General features: G+C 43.3%; 1 protein-coding gene across 4 annotated transcripts in view; it reads right to left on the bottom strand.

Annotated features, from left to right (window-relative positions):
• Positions 1–460: 460 nt before the first annotated feature.
• zgc:162193 (TRPM8 channel-associated factor homolog) overlaps positions 461–16,148 on the bottom strand; it is a 61,577-nt gene continuing 45,889 nt past the window's right edge. For 3 of the 4 annotated variants that reach the window (XM_054735099.2, XM_070543796.1, XM_054735095.2), the window contains 5 exons: positions 15,518–15,728; positions 13,066–13,302; positions 12,759–12,982; positions 12,167–12,280; positions 461–2,186 (listed from right to left, as the gene is read on the bottom strand). In XM_054735099.2, the coding sequence (XP_054591074.1) occupies positions 1,944–2,186; positions 12,167–12,280; positions 12,759–12,982; positions 13,066–13,302; positions 15,518–15,728 (1,029 nt within the window). In that variant the 3' untranslated portion in view covers positions 461–1,943. The remainder of the gene's footprint in view (positions 2,187–12,166; positions 12,281–12,758; positions 12,983–13,065; positions 13,303–15,517; positions 15,729–16,148) is intronic. The other variant, XR_011516119.1, reaches the window with a different exon arrangement.

The raw sequence follows: 16,148 nt of genomic DNA, 5'->3' as shown, positions 1-16,148 counted from the left end.
CATTTTCGGAGCTGTGATATTGTTATGGGGTCACTATACAGATTTTCTACTGACTGCGTGTTGCTTTACGGCAGTATCATGTAGACGTAGACCCCATATAAATGAATATGTAAATACCCCATCAGGCGCTGGATAGCGTAACAGCATCGCCGCCATATTGGATGGGTCTCGCTCTCCAAAGCAGTGACAGTGGAAAAGTATAAAGTTAATGCAGAGTGAGCAACAACTGTCTGATTTTGTGAAAAAGCATGATAAAATGTGTTTTTAGTTGGGTAGCACCTTCCTTAGTAGAAATTAATGCACCGGGGGCAAATGGAGACCCTCGTAAAATGGTGGCCGAACACTACGGCAGCACCAGTCCATGGGGTGTCCACGTATATGTCTGTGGTACTATGGACTCTGACCTGGCGGTGCTGCTAATGGATAGGTAAGTAATAAATGATTTCACCAGGGTTATTGTGTTTGATCGGGCATAAAGTCTGATAAAACTTTATTCAATGCTGAAAAGTGTTTGATTGGACACAAGAGTTGGAAAAAAGCCGGTAAACATGCCTGTTATGCATGCCAGAGAGATTTGATTTTACAACAGTGACGTTATGCAGCAAGCCTGGAAAGGGCAACAGAGTATATATCTGCAAAGTTCATGAGTGTGTCTTTAAAAACTAAAACAATTTTTAAAGAAATAACATTACCTTCAATTATTAACACCAAATGAAATATTTTTCCTAGTTTGTATTATGTTGTTTGAACCCAAGGGTCTCTCATGAACTGAATTTTTAGACTTGTTGAATTGTGGATCTGTTTAAAAATCTTGCTCTATTTGTGGAGCACCCACCCCTTAAAAGGCAACTTCACCCTGATCGTGGATGTAACTAAATAAATTAAGAAAAGATTCCCATCAAAGCATCTAAGCAATATCTCACACTTGGTCACCAATCTCAGCGAATCTCACTATCCGGGAATGGACAGTGCACTGAAGAGCTGTGGACAGGAGAAAAGTAAAAAAATAAAATAAATGTAATTGTTTATTGTGTTGTTTGTTTTCTGTGACAAAAAGCAGTTTACCCTTCACAAAACCCAACTTAATTTTACTCTGAGATGCATCGTTTATAACTGTATTTAAATTATGACCCTTTTCTGCCTACGACCTTTACCGTTGCTGTAAAAATAAAAAAACTCAATGTGCCATAAGATGATTGATTGTTCCTAAACACGTTACCCATCAATGAAAGACAATGTCATTGTAAATATTTTATGTAATGCTTCTCTGTGAAATATAGTTCAAACAACCAAATATAGAACAAAACTACTTAATCTCCCAAAATTAGTGATGCACAGATATGAAATATTTGGGCCAATACAAATATTCAATATTAATATCACTGTTATGGCTGATAACCAATATTTGCAGATACTGATATACTAATGTTAACCCTGTTGAGGCAGGCTTTGCAGATTTGCAATGTTAAAACCTTCCTGGTTACTCCACATACGTAGTTCATGAGTATTTTTTAAACTCAGAAGTACCCCTGAAGGACTTAGTTGTTCGTCCTTTTATCAAAACTTATTTTGAGCTTGAGAGGGTTAATGCATCTAAATTCAGCAGATTTTGTATAGAATGAAAATTATTAAAGCTGAATTTACATTTTTATGCAGACACACCACACACATTTACTCTTCTGAGATGACTACAATTACTGTCACATGACTAAACAAATACACCCATCACCCTCTGAAACAGATAAACAAATGGAAACAAGATGGAAAAACTATTGGTTGTTAGAGTCGGCCCAGTTTTATTTATCGGGCCGATACTGATATGTTGAAAAATTACTAACATCGGCCGATACCAATTTTGATGCCAATATATCGTGTTCCCTACCCAAAATATATGTAGTTTGATGAGTTGGTCATCAGGGTGGGGTCGTCCAGCAGAGTGGCATTCAGCCGTACTGGACCATGGGATGATCACTCCAGGGCGGCAGGCTGGATAGTTTCTGTTCAGTGTTCATTTCAATGGGCCAACCCCAGGCTCTAAAGAATCCAGCCAGGTTCATGCCCACGGTCTGGGAGAAAGTCTCGGCGTACAGATTCATCTTTTCATGGTTGTTGTTGGGGAAGTTGCTCATTTGATGGTAGGCTGCAAACACCTTCTTAAAGGCGTCCCAGCCAAACTTCTCTTGGAGCTTTGAAGACAAAGGGAAAGATATAAATAGAACAGTTCAGCAATCATCATTGTTTGTTAAAATGGAATTAAAGGTTCAATATCATGCTATTTTAAATATCATATAATGTGCCTACCTTTGCTCTCAAAAGTAGGCACAATATATGATGAATATTACCATTGGAACTATGGAGATGTCATTTATCTTAAATGAGTTTTTTTTTTCATCAGCCTGAATTTATACCTAGAAATAAAACAATTTGCTTCAATGAAACTGCCCATGCTTGCTCTGACAAAATGTGCTGACAAGAGCATCTGAGGTGAGTCAGTTGCTGTATTAGCTATGGTAGTCCAGTGGTTTATGCACTTGCAATTGCCCAGTTTCCCATATGGTTAATCCGGCCTTGACCACAAGGGTTGGTATTGGGCCCTAAACTATTTATCATTTATATAAATGACATTGTTGAGGTATCCAATATATTAAAATACACCTTCTTTGCTGATGATACAACTTTTTATTATTCAGGAGATAATGTTGAGCAGATGATAGAAGTGATGCAAACAGATGAAAAAAATTAAACTATGGTTTGATGGGAACAAACCATCATTAAACATCCGCTTTCACTACTCCGGATCTCCACCACCAGCTCTGTGCCTCTTCCCCGACATCACCTTCCAGCCTCGCCGTCGGTATATCCATCGGGGGTCCCGGCGGAACCTCCATCTCGACGGCTCCAAAGGAATACCCTCCTTCTGGTCCACGACTAGCCGGCGGCTACCCAGGAATACCTGCCTAGCTGCCGACTCCAGCGTGTTAGCCCAGCTGGCTAGTGGGGCTAATGCTCCTGTCGCCAGGGACTTCCGCACTGCTAATTTTGGTCTTCTCAACATTCGCTCCCTCTCTGGTAAAGGACATCTCCTCCAAGATACCATCAGTGACCATAAGCTAGACTTTCTTTGTCTGAACGAAACATGGCAACAACCCAGCGATTTCTCACAACTCAATGACTGTACTCCTCCCGGATTTGTTTACCTCTCCAAACCCCGTGGGTCGGGCCGCGGCGGCGGTCTCGCGATACTCTATCGCGAGACTTGGAAGGTCCTTCCCGTAAGCCTTCCTCCTCTCACCACTCTGGAATGCCTCGCCTGTCAACTCTCCGGCCCGACCCCCACAATAATTGTCACTGTTTATCATCCCCCCAAGTTCAGCCCTGAGTTTTTAAATGAACTCTCTGCTCTTTTATCCCATCTGTCCGCCCTTTCCCCAAATGTAATTTTACTTGGTGATTGTAATATTCATATGGACAATACGGCCCTCCCCCTCAGCAAAGACTTCTCCTCATCTTTGGACAGCCTCAGTTTTCATCAATATGCCAATTTTCCCACTCACATTAAAGGTCACACCCTGGATTTAATCTGCTGCTCCGGCCTGATCCCCTCCAACTGTACAGCTGACCCGCTCCCTTTCACGGACCACTTCCTCATCTCCTTTTCTGTTCCCCTCCGTCTCTCCATCATCAAGTCACCACGTATCATTTCTTTTCGTAATATTAAGGACATTGATCTAGCCTCCCTGTCCTCCAGTTTTGCCACCTTGACCCCTAATTTGTCCTCTACTCCCGATGATCTTGTCATTCAGTACAATAACAGTCTGGTTTCTTTCCTTAATTCATTTGCTCCCATCAAATCCCGCTCTGTATATTTTACTCGGTCTGCTCCATGGTTCACCCCTGCCCTACGCTCCTTGAAAGCTACCAACCGGAGGCTTGAAAGACTCTACAAGAAAACCGGTCTCACCATCCATAAAGACTTATATTCTGCTCAGATTTCTCTCTACAAGGACTCCATCTCCCATGCCAAATCTCAGTATTACTCCGGTCTCATCTCATCCAACTCCAGCAACACTAAAACATTATTTTCCATCATGAACAGCATTTTTCAGCCTCCCGACTCCTTACCCATCCATCTCTACTCTTCAGAAACCTGTAACTCTCTCCTTCAGTTTTTTAATGATAAGGTCAATAGAATCCATCTCTCTTTACCTCATTCCTCCCCTCCCTCTCCTGATTTATTTGAACCCACCATTCAGTTCTCCTCCTTTAAACTTCCCCATCCCTCAGAACTAGTAGATTACATCACCAAATCCAAACCTTCCACCTGTCAACTGGACCCTATTCCAACTGTTTTAGTTAAATCGTGCCTTTCTTCTCTGCTCCCTTTTATAACAGCCATTATTCATTCCTCACTATCCTCTGATACGGTTCCCTCCCTATTCAAATCCGCTTCAGTCAGCCCTATTCTAAAAAAAACCTGGTTTAGATCCCAATGATTTCAATAACCTCCATCCCATTTCCCATCTTCCCTTCATTTCCAAAGTCCTTGAGAAAACTGTTGCATCTCAGCTCCATTCACATCTCACCCGCAATAACCTTTATGAACAGTTCAGTCTGGCTTCCGTTCCCACCACAGCACAGAAACAGCTCTCATCAAGATCACTAACGACCTACTCATTGCTGCCTATTCTGGTTTAATCTCTATTCTTATTCTCCTCGATCTGAGTGCAGCCTTTGACACCATTTCTCATCCCATCCTCCTTAATAGACTTCTTAATAGAATCTTCCTTAGGCATCACTCACACCCCCCTCCGCTGGTTTCAATCTTACCTTACTGGCCACACTAAGTTCATCCAGTTAAAATCCTTTACCTCAGAACCCTCCCCAGTCAAGTCAGGTGTGCCCCAGGGCTCTGTCCTGGGGCCCCTCCTCTTCATTGTATATCTCCTCCCTATCGGCAAAATCTTCCGCAAATTCAATATCCAGTTTCACTGCTTTGCAGATGACACCCAGCTCTACATTTCCAGTAAGCCCAACTCAACTCTCCCACCATCCTCCCTTACACTCTGCCTCTCTGAAATCAAATCATGGTTCACCTCTAATTTCCTCAAACTCAACGGCAATAAAACTGAACTTCTTCTAGTTGGCACTAACTCCACCCTCTCAACATCTGACAGCTTTTCTTTAACTATTGACAGCGCCATAGTCTCCCCCTCACCTCACGTCAAGAGTCTGGGTGTCATTCTCGACAGCTCACTTTCTTTTCAGGCTCACATTAATAACTTAATTCGGTCAGCATACTTCCATCTACGTTCCATAAACTGTCTCCGTCCCTCACTGACCCCTCACACTGCCACCATTCTCGTCCACAGCCTCGTCACCTCCCGTATCGACTATTGCAATTCACTTCTTTATGGTCTCCCCAACAAACTCCTTCATAAACTGCAACTGGTCCAGAATTCAGCAGCCCGTATTATCACCAGAACCCCTTCCTTTCACCACATCACACCGGTTCTCCAGCAGCTTCACTGGCTCCCAGTTAAATTCAGGTCCATCTTCAAAATTCTCCTCCATACCTTCAAAGCAATCCACAACCTCTCTCCTCCATATATCTCAGACCTTATAAGTATTCACAGCCCGTCCCGTTCACTCAGATCTTCTTCTTCCATCCATCTTGCGGCTCCTTCTGCCCGTCTCGCTACCATGGGGAGCAGAGCTTTCAGCCGCTCTGCTCCTCGACTCTGGAACTCACTTCCCCCAGACATCAGGAACATCGACAGTTTTACCCTTTTCAAAACAAAACTCAAAACACATATGTTTAAATCTGCCTACAACCTCTGATTTTATTGAACTGTTTCTCTCTTTGTTTTTTCTTCTTTGGGTTTTATTATTGTTTTATTGTATTTCATTACGTGTTTTGTGTAAAGTGACCTTGGGTGTCCTGAAAGGCGCTTTTAAATAAAATGTATTATTATTATTATTATTATTATTATCAATAAATGAAAATAAAAGATAAAAAAAATTAGTGCACCTCTGTATCCCCTCTCTAATTTTGAGAGCTGCTTTTTGTACCTGACCTGTTTTAAGAGTATATTAAATCCTTTTCTAAGCCTTTAAACATCACGTTTGTTAAACTCTTTTCATTCTTAATATCATCAAAGACAAATCTAATGTGGACATTCCCCTCAAAACCTCCAAGACAATGGAGGGGGATGTAACATTTAGTTTATAGTCAACTATTTTGTTTGTCCATGTCATCGTGACGAATTGACTAATCGTGGCAGCACCAAGCCCCCTATTATTCGGGTCTGGAAATGAAGCAAAACAGGAAGTGAAATAAATTGCAGTCCCACCCTCATCCACTAGGGGCTGGTGTCAGAAGTGAGCAAATCCTCATTGACTCCCATGTTAAAAATACCAATTTCACAGCAGAAATAAACATGTTTACAGCCTGGTTTTAGGTTTTATAGATCTAGTTTACACTCATGACAACTCTGAGGGAGGTGAATTTTTTTTCTCACTCTTCTGTTTAAGTGTATTAAAAGCCTAAAATTCTGAATAATTAATGAGCATCAGACCCACGTGACCACAGAGCTAGCTCCGGGGAGAGGCCTCAGTCTGAGCCTCGGCCTCGCCTGAAAACTGTTCCGCCATTTTCAGTCTCTCAACTTAGACCATTAGTTGTGCCGTTTGTGCGCTCTTTTTGGATATTTTTGTGCAATTGTTGGACAAAATGACTTGCTGTGGCATTAATTGCACTAACAGAGCATCTAAGGAGTCTCCACTTCATTTTTTTCGGTAAGTAAAATTATATTTATGTATTTTAGGTCACTGCCGAGCTGAGCTTAGATTTTAACATGTACTGTTGAACCGTGAAATTTAAATGTAATAGGGTAAAACCCAGTGCATTTAACATAATGCTGCACTTTAGAAAATGGGTTGAAATATAACATGTTGATGGAGCTGGGCTCCAACTATTGGTACGGTCCCCTCCCCTCAGTGGCAGCTCGGCGCATCTCAGATCGCAGCGGCGCCTGTCTGCTGCACAGCTGCCGGCTTGTGGAGCTCTCAAGAGACCTCTGTGTTCCACCCAGGGGCGGCGTTAGGCCCGGCTACTTGGGCTCAAGCCCCGGATGTTTTATGAAAAGCCCCGGATCTAAATCGTGGAAGTAACATGCAGTACCAAAGTCCAACAGAGAGGGAGCAGCTGGCAGTAGTTTGTATACAGCCTGCCTGAGCCTCCACCACTGAAGAAGAAGCCCTTCAGCAGCCGGCTTCTTCTACACTTTCTGCATGAAACGCATGAGTGAAGATGGACATAAGGACGTTTTTTAGACAAAAAGTACAACGACAGAACCCCAGCTTTGATGAGACTGGTGTTGACTCAGGTTTGTGAGTCTTATTTGAAAATATTTGTTGTGCTGCTGGTTTGCCTAAAGTTAGCTTACTATCAGGTAAAGTTGATGGAGAAAGAAAGGGAATATTTACTATCATCTCACACTAAACACTAACAGGAACAACACTTGCGAGTGTGCGCGCGCGCGCGTGTGTTAAACCCCGGATCTTCTTCAGTCCTAAATTCACCCCTGGTTCTACCCAGTATTACCCAGCGGTCAGCCCGGCGTATCTGTGACTCAGAAGCTCCGGTGTTGTGCACAGTTAGCTCCAGTTGTAGCTTGGTAGCTAGCTCCGTTAGCTTAGCTCCCACCTCCGCGTTAGCTTTGGGTTAGCTTGTAGCTACATTGCTTCAGTTCGGTGGGTGTCGTCATTTGATCCCAGCCTTACAGCCCCACCCTCAGCTCCACCTCTCTTCCCTTTTTTGGAATTGTCTAGGTTTGACGGAACCTTTGACATGGTCAAAATGGCGGTAGTGGCCACCTCCCATTTTGGCAAAAAAACTTATAATTGGAGCCTATGGGCACGAATTGTCCAGTATATATGTTGATGGGCAGCACTAATGTTGTTGGAGTTTTTAAATAGCATTTATCTCATAATATGTGTGACCATGTATGGAGGGCTGCCAACTTTTGAACATTTCAAAGAGTGAGACGGGGTCACGGGGTTGGGAGCGGACAATTCACCGACTGTGTAGGGGGGGGGGGGTATTAATATTGACTTTATTTATTTATTTCTACTCTGTACGGAAGAGGATTAGAGCCACTGACAATGGGGAAAAAAAGAAAAGAAAGAGAACTGTTACTTTTTTCTCAGAATTCTGACTTTTAACCTCGGAATTCTGACAGGGAATTATGGGGAAAAAGTCTGAATTCTCTTTTCTTCTTTTTTTTTCTTTTCAGTGGCCCTAATCCTCTTCCGTACCTCTGACTTTACATTCAACTCTCCTGAACTTCTTCACACTACAGACTGTCTGTCTGTCCGTCTGTCTGCAGTAAAGAGTAACAGGAATTTTTAATTATAATTAATGCAAATGTTTTAAATTCCATCTAGGGGTGGGAAACATCATGTCATTCATAATATTACCAGTTATTATTTCCTGCCAAGAAAAACAATCTATCGTGTTAAGCTAACTTCTTTGATGTAGTTGCATCCACTAAACAGGATTATGTTCATGTGGTCATCAGCATGAAGTTATGGAAGTTATCAAAGCAAACATGGCTGGAATCAGTTTTACTGTAATCTGTGTCTCCAAGTGTGTGTGCTGCTGTAATGAGTGGATGTCCCCACTGTGGGACTAATAACATTTACTCTATTCTATTACATTAAATATCCACCAGTAGGAAAAAAAAAACGTTTGAGGAATTTTGGCCTTTCCAGGCTTCCGTACCAGTAACCTGGTTATGGAGGAGGGGTTCGTCTCACAAACAGGAAAAACACACTGGTGAAGCAGGGAATTAAAACTGTAGGAATCCACGTCACAAACTAACGTAAGAGAGGGAATGGGTGGGCAATATAAACAATATAAGGTAGAAACAATATAAAATTGGGTAATGATAGAGTTTTTGGCTATATCGCAATACCGCGATATTGCGATAACACACAACGTCACTAAGATGTGCACCCTGCTGACATTGGGACAACAGAATGGCAGTCACTGCAAGCATGGTGGAGGAGGAGGCCTATATGCCTCATGTGGCATTTATTTGCCACACGAAGATATTTAAAAGCATGTCATTTTGACATATATAAACAGAGGAAAAAATATATTGCAATATATATCATTACCGCACATGCTTCAGATTATATTGCAATATAGATTTGAGGCCGTATCGCCCAGCCCTAAGAGGGAACATGTGAGTGAGCCACAAGGGTAGGAAGCCCAGCTTGCCGTGAGCGAGAGCAGCGATCTGTGGCTGATGAGTGAAAACTAAAGAAAAACATTCGGGACTGAAGATCCGTCAACACCGGCTGCATTTCTAAATAAAGCATGGCATTATGGCAGTGCGCAGCCGCAGCTCACGGTTCTGGAAGAACCGGGCATGCTCGTCCCATCAACAGCAGGTGGAGCTCACCACTCCGCCCATCTCGCAACCTGAGCAGAAAAAATCACATCCGCTTGGATTATGCAGATGGGATTATGTGTGAAATAATGCCAGTTAAATTATTACGTATGTGTTGTTTGTGTGTAAGTTGTTAAGTAGCTAATGCCATCATTAATATCATCAGCTTTTTTCATAAGACCTACACACTGTGCGTGATGCGCGTTTGGGGAGCGCAGGCGCTGGTTTAGCGTGAGACATTGGAGGTGTGGCGTGAGAGCGTGTGAAGAGGGTCAAATGTGTGTGTCTCACGCTCAGTGCGTGAGGGTTGGCAGCTCTGAGTACATGATGTTTGTTCTGCATTTTGACGATTCACCCACATTCATGCTGACGATTCACCCATATATACACACAGTCACCCACAGTTTCGTGTCTGGAACATTATGTTTCAGTTCCAAGTCACGTTGCAGCTGATTGAACCCAGTCTTACCACACCACATTATTGTAATGTGTAACCACTCCCATGTGTTACCGAGCTTAATATAAACGAGCCACGCAGGGGAGAACTTTGGAGGTGGGCACTGGAGTGGAGTCACGACTGGATCCTGTTTAACTTCTCCATTGCTCTCCCCCCCCTTTGCAAAGCTAAAAAAGGCAATACTCGTTCCTATGTGATTATTATGTTAGAAAGGAAAAGCCCTAACAAATGTTTTACAGTAGTTATCTATTTGAATTTGGTTTATTTTTTTAAAAGAGTTTTTAAAGAGTTACAACGCTAATGTGCTTACCCAGGCATGTGCACAGGGTGGGGCAGAAGGTTTTTGAGTACCTTAACCTTTTCCCAAGTGCCTAAAATTACAAACACACCCACATCACCCCGCTTCTCCTCCAGCTTCACTGGCTGCCAGTCAACTTCAGGATTCATTTCAAGATCCTGGTTCTGGTCTATAGGGCCTTACATGGACAAGCACCATCTTACATTGGTGATCTTCTTAGTCCCTACACCCCCCAGCAGGTCCCTGAGGTCCAGTGATCAAAGCCTACTGGTTGTGCAGCACCAGGCTAAAGGTCAAAGGTGACAGATCATCTGCTGCTGTGGCCCCAGACTCTGGACCTCTCTCCCCCTGAGCCTGAGATCAGTGGACTCAGTGGTCTCCTTTAAAAAGCACCTGAAGACTCACTTGTTCAAGCTGGCTTTTGTATGACCTTCATCACCTCTCTCTCTTTATTCTGCTCTCCCCACCTATTCCACCTTCCTCAGGATCCACTGGTTTCCCTCTTTCCTGTTCACTCTCTCTCTTTCGTAACATTTTTTAATCACAATTGTCTATTTTTGCTCATTTTAAATATATTTTTAAACATTTTCTAAATGATTTTTTATATTTTTACATTTTTTGTTTTTGTGAAGCGCCTCGTGATTTTTATCTTGAGAGGCGCTATAGAAATGATATTTTCTTCTTCTTCTTCTAAAATGCCCTTTTTACTGTCAGTTTTTACTGTCCAAAACTGTCATACATGGATACAGGTCAGGTATTCATGTGGAAGACAGCCGCTTCAAGCTAAAGCCTATTTTCCTTTAGGCCCACCCACAAGCTCATTGATTGGCTCTGCAGTGTCATGCTAACATGACTGGCTGTCCTCACTGTCACTCCAACTCGCAGCCGTGGAGATGACTGAGGTATTTTGCTTGTCGGCTGAAGTCTGCGTTCATTTACTTGTAAGTTTTTATTCTGCCTGCAATGCGTCAGCTGGATAACTTTTAATTTGTTCACATTAACATTTAGTGGTGTGTGTGTGTGTGTGTGTGTGTGTGTGTAGTAAGAAGGAGTAGAGTCAGGTAGCTGCATGTCTAAGGCCTGATTCATGCTTCTCCGTCTGCGTCAGTGTGGAGACACGCAACGTCCTTGCGGGCCTGCTGGAGAGCTCCGCAAGGACGGACGGAGTCGAGCTCTCTTTTCTAAACATCCGTCAGTCGAGACGGACAATGCAAGCTTGTGATTGGTCAGGATGCCGCTGTCGTCTACACCGCCGCCATTGCGCCCGAAAAAAACATAGAGAGAGCCGAGGATAATTAGCGGCAGACATGGAGCAGCTTGAAGAATACCTCGCGAAACAAACTCTAAAAACATGAACGTTAAATTCCCCGTGACTGGAGGAGTGAAAAAATACACAGCAAGAGTTTTGTGGACGGAAATGACAGGAAACGTGGGTTTAGAGGTGGCGAGCGCATGAAGAGGTGGAGGAGGATGAGAGACAAATTTGTCTGTGTTAAAAGTCTCTTATATACACAAAAAACACAATATAAACACACGATCTTGGACTGGATACATGACAGGATACCACAGAACAGCGCTACGCCCTCTGCTGTCCTGGTGGGGAATTGCTTTGCAAAACTCCCCAGGAGACGGAGAAGTATGAGAGCAAAACACTTCCGTCAATCCGTGCGTGTCTGTCCCTTGCGGAGCTGACGGAGAAGCATGAATCAGGCTTAAGACAGAAATGAGGACAAGAGAGACTTCTGAAGTGAATGTGAAAGTCAGAGAAAGTTAGAGGAACTCATTCCTACAGTCAGAGCACCTAGAGGCCTTTTGTCCCTTTGGTTTGAACACAATGATCTCATTTTCAGAATCTTCAGAAACTTGTTGGATTGTGAATCTGTTTAAAAATCTTGTTTTATACGTGTCTTTTTTAACTTTGAGCACCCGCCCCTTCCAAGGTCTCCCTGCTCTTACCTGCATATACGTCTCCAGGGCCACCCACATGTCCCAGCCATTCAGGTTCCTGCCTCCTTGCACATACTGCCTTGCTCGACTGTGTCGTTCTTCCAGACACATAGCCGGATGAGCCTGCGTTCACCAAAATAAAACTTTGTCAATGTGACATCATTTATATCTGGCTGGGAACTGCAAGTTGAGAGTGCTGATCTGACTCCTGGGGGACATCTTTCTGGAGCTATGCTGTGACCCTTTGTGGAGTGATCTGATTTCAGTCCACATCCTATTAATGACGACTACGAGAACCCGTAGAAACTTCTCTACTCCCCGAACATACGCACGTTGCCAAGGTAACCAAACTGACTGAGAGGCTGCACTCAAGACGGCATTTCCAAATTACAAAACTAACTTCAAACAGAGCATGCATACAGTAATTTTCACTGCAATATAAACTGTAAATGACAGCCTGTTGCTCTAAGATTTATCATTTTCAATGTTATGTGGAACCATTTTTCTTTATTTTTGACACCCTCTCCTCTGTCCTAACTGCCTTTACAACTGGGTTCCTTTTCTTTCCTTGGGAGAAAATGATTAGAGTAGCATTTTGAACCTTTGCCCTGTCGATGCCCAGCACCTCTTCATGCACATACACGGACCACAGGTTGCAGGTACACTCTGTAGTGTGTGACGGGAACTCCCAGCAGCCTCTCTGTTGGTTGTGCCCAAGCTCATGGATCGCACCCCAGATGCCTTCAGTTCTAGCAGTGTTAACATTGAGCAGCGCTGCTGCAGAGGACTTGTGTGCCATGATGGGATAACCTGCATGCATCCAGCCTGGACAGACAGGATATAATAAAACCCCGCAGTAGTACAGCACTCACTGAGACAATAATGAAGTAAGAAGTATTTCCACCCACCATGGGAAATCTGCACCTCAGCTACAAATCGCTCCTTGCGTTGGAATTTGTGCGGAATTGCAGCCAAGTCAGCAATGCCCCTCATGATGTCATTCCACAGGGCTGCTACTTCATCAGGGCGCTCCAGGTTTCGGACGTCATCTGACGGCACAGTGAGGACAATGTTGTCAAACTCCATCTCTGCCCACGGTGCAGGAGCCGTGCGCAGCAACATCCACTGCTCTGCCGTTGTCACACCTAAAAGACCCACATGGATAGGTGCATTCAGAACCAATCAGAGCCAGAAGGTGTTGGTGCCATATGTGTGAGAAATCACACCAGGAAATCGCTGCAAGAAAAAAAGGAATGATATGCAAAACTTAGAATTAAGAAATAAACACAATGAAATGATAATCATACAGGGAGGCAATAATTAGAGGACACGTTAGTGTAGGTGCTGGTCAGAGCGGATCAATTTAGGTGCAAGCACAATACTGGGTCAGGAGACTGAAACAAGCAGCTGGAGTGGGCAGTTATTCGCCTGACATTCAGGAGTCCAACTGCAGAGGGTTCTGGTCCAAATGGATCTGAGCCTCCTGCCATATGGTAGCGAGTCACAGAGACTGTGTCCAGGGTGAGACGGGTCAGCGAATAAGCAAATAATTACCACACAGATCTCCTGGCAAATGTTTGACACACCCCCCCCCCCCCCCCAAAACTTTTATGAACACATCTGTGAACATTTCTGAGAAGAAACTATGCAGCTCCTATCAGTTCAATTCAAGTTTCAATTCAATTCAAGTTTATTTATAAAGCGCCAAATCACGACAAGAGTCGTCTCAAGGCACTTCACATAATAAACATTCCAATTCACAGTTCATTAAGCCAATCAGAAATAATGTTTCCTATATAAGGAACCCAGCAAATTGCATCAAGTCACTGACTAGTGTCAGAGTCTTTACAGCAATCCTCATACTAAGCAAGCATGCAGTGACAGTGGAGAGGAAAACTCCCTTTTAACAGGAAGAAACCTCCAGAGAATCCTGGCTCAGTATAAGCAGCCATCCTCCACGACTCACTGGGGATCGAGAAGACAGAGCAGACACACACACACACACACACACACACACACACACACACACACACACACACACACACACACACACACACACACACACACACACACACACACACGTAATGTGTCTATAGTTACATTGTGATGTCTTAGTAAATATTCTATTTGGTGAAAGATAAACTTTATTGTATTTATCCTAGTGAATCTATAATTAAACGGGTAAACTAGTAGTAGCACATTCAACGTCAATGAAAACAAAAAGTTATTATCAGGAGAGGGAGAATGTTTAAGTGGTTAGCAGCAGTGTGCTAGTCGATGGCCCCCTCCATGAGGCCACCACAGCTCAGCAGAACATCGTTGTAGCTTCTTCTGGGGAGAAAAACACTTAGAGAGAAAATAAAGTTAACAGCTGAAATTGTTCTTCTCATGTTTGTAAAAAAGGAAAAATAGGAACCTTATCAGATAGGTTACAAAAAACAACCCGCATGTTAGACATATCCTTCAAATCAGCTGCAAGAAACAAACATGTTTGTCTCATGAAACAACAACAAAGTGCCTCATTTTAGAATTGACCTCTTTTGAGGTAAGACTAGCTCGCTGATGCTGTTTAGCATATCTAGTGGACAACTTTTGTTTCCGTGCACACCTGTAGTAATTTGTAGTTATCGAGGTGAAATCCTCATGATATGGTTTTTAGGCCATATGCCCAGCCCCAGGCCAACCCGAGGGTATTAGCTCTGGACAGTGTCCAGTGCTGTGGTCAAATCTGGATTTTATAAGAGAAGAATCTCCACGGCAGTGTTTGTTTAAAACAAGGTGCTTTTATTACGTCACGTCTTGACTCCTGTAATTCTCTGTTCCTTGGTGCTTCCCGGTCTCAACTCTCTAGTCTCCAACTGTGGCAGAACACAGCTGCGTGTCTTTTATCTGGCTCCAGGAAGAGATCCCATTACTGCGGTTTTGGTCTCGCTGTTCATTTTAGGATCCTGTATAAAGTGGTTTTACTGGCTTTTAAACAATCGCATGGTTTTATCCTGAGTTAACTTCCTGAGCTTTTGATTCCCCATCTCGGTCCCTGAGGTCAGCACATCAGTGGCTCCCGTTCCGAGAACGAAGCACAAGCTTATGGAGGGCAGGGCCTTTTCTGTCTGGAACGTGGATGTTAGGATGGCCTCCTCATTGCCTACTTTTACATCTCTTCTGAATACCCATGCTTTTGAAAAGAGTGATAAAACTTAAATATAGTTTTGCAAAACTGAACTACTCCAGTCTTCTCTTGGGAAAAGAACAGAAAACTTTACGTAAAGGAAAGCTAAGATAATTCCACTCCTTAAATACCCAGAATATTGTTTTGAATGAACAACGTAAAAACAAACACACACATTTCTGTAAACACACCTGATTTATAATAGGGTGCGGGAACACCCATCTGCACCGTGACCTTCAACCCAGACACCTGTACTTTGGGTGGAGCCACCAGGTACACGAGTCCTCCCCATAGGTTCCACACCTGTATTATCTCTGAGTCAACAGGAAATCGCTCATGAACACGTGGCGGTCTCCTCAGTTCTTCAGCATGTAGCCGGTCTGTTTGACATCCTATCTGTACCTGTGGATGAATAAAGCCGCATCATCAGCCGGTGCATTCAGAAACGTCGTTTACATGAGAACAAATAGGAACTCATTAAAAGCATTCTGACTGATTCTGAGTCGTGTACTGGTCACAAAGCCTTTCTGCTAGGTGTACTGTGAACTAGTGATGGGAATTCTGGCTCTTTTTAGAGAGCCGGTTCTTTTGGCTCAGCTCACCAAAAAGAGCCGGCTCTTTCGGCTCCCAAGTGGCTCCTCAGATTTTCTGTTGCGTAGAGTACATTTATAACCAAAATAATGCAAAAGTATGTGTAAAATGATTTACTAATGTAAAAAAATGCTATATATCAAATATTTATCATTTCTATGCATTTAATAACTGAACACTTTCAGAAATCTCCACTTTCCGACTGCTGGCGCTCATTTTCTCACCGTCTTC

Source organism: Nothobranchius furzeri, chromosome 13, assembly GCF_043380555.1.
Source record: "Nothobranchius furzeri strain GRZ-AD chromosome 13, NfurGRZ-RIMD1, whole genome shotgun sequence".
Lineage (NCBI taxonomy): Eukaryota > Metazoa > Chordata > Actinopteri > Cyprinodontiformes > Nothobranchiidae > Nothobranchius > Nothobranchius furzeri.
Note: the sequence above shows the minus strand (reverse complement) of the source record. Positions and strands in the feature narration are given on the sequence as shown.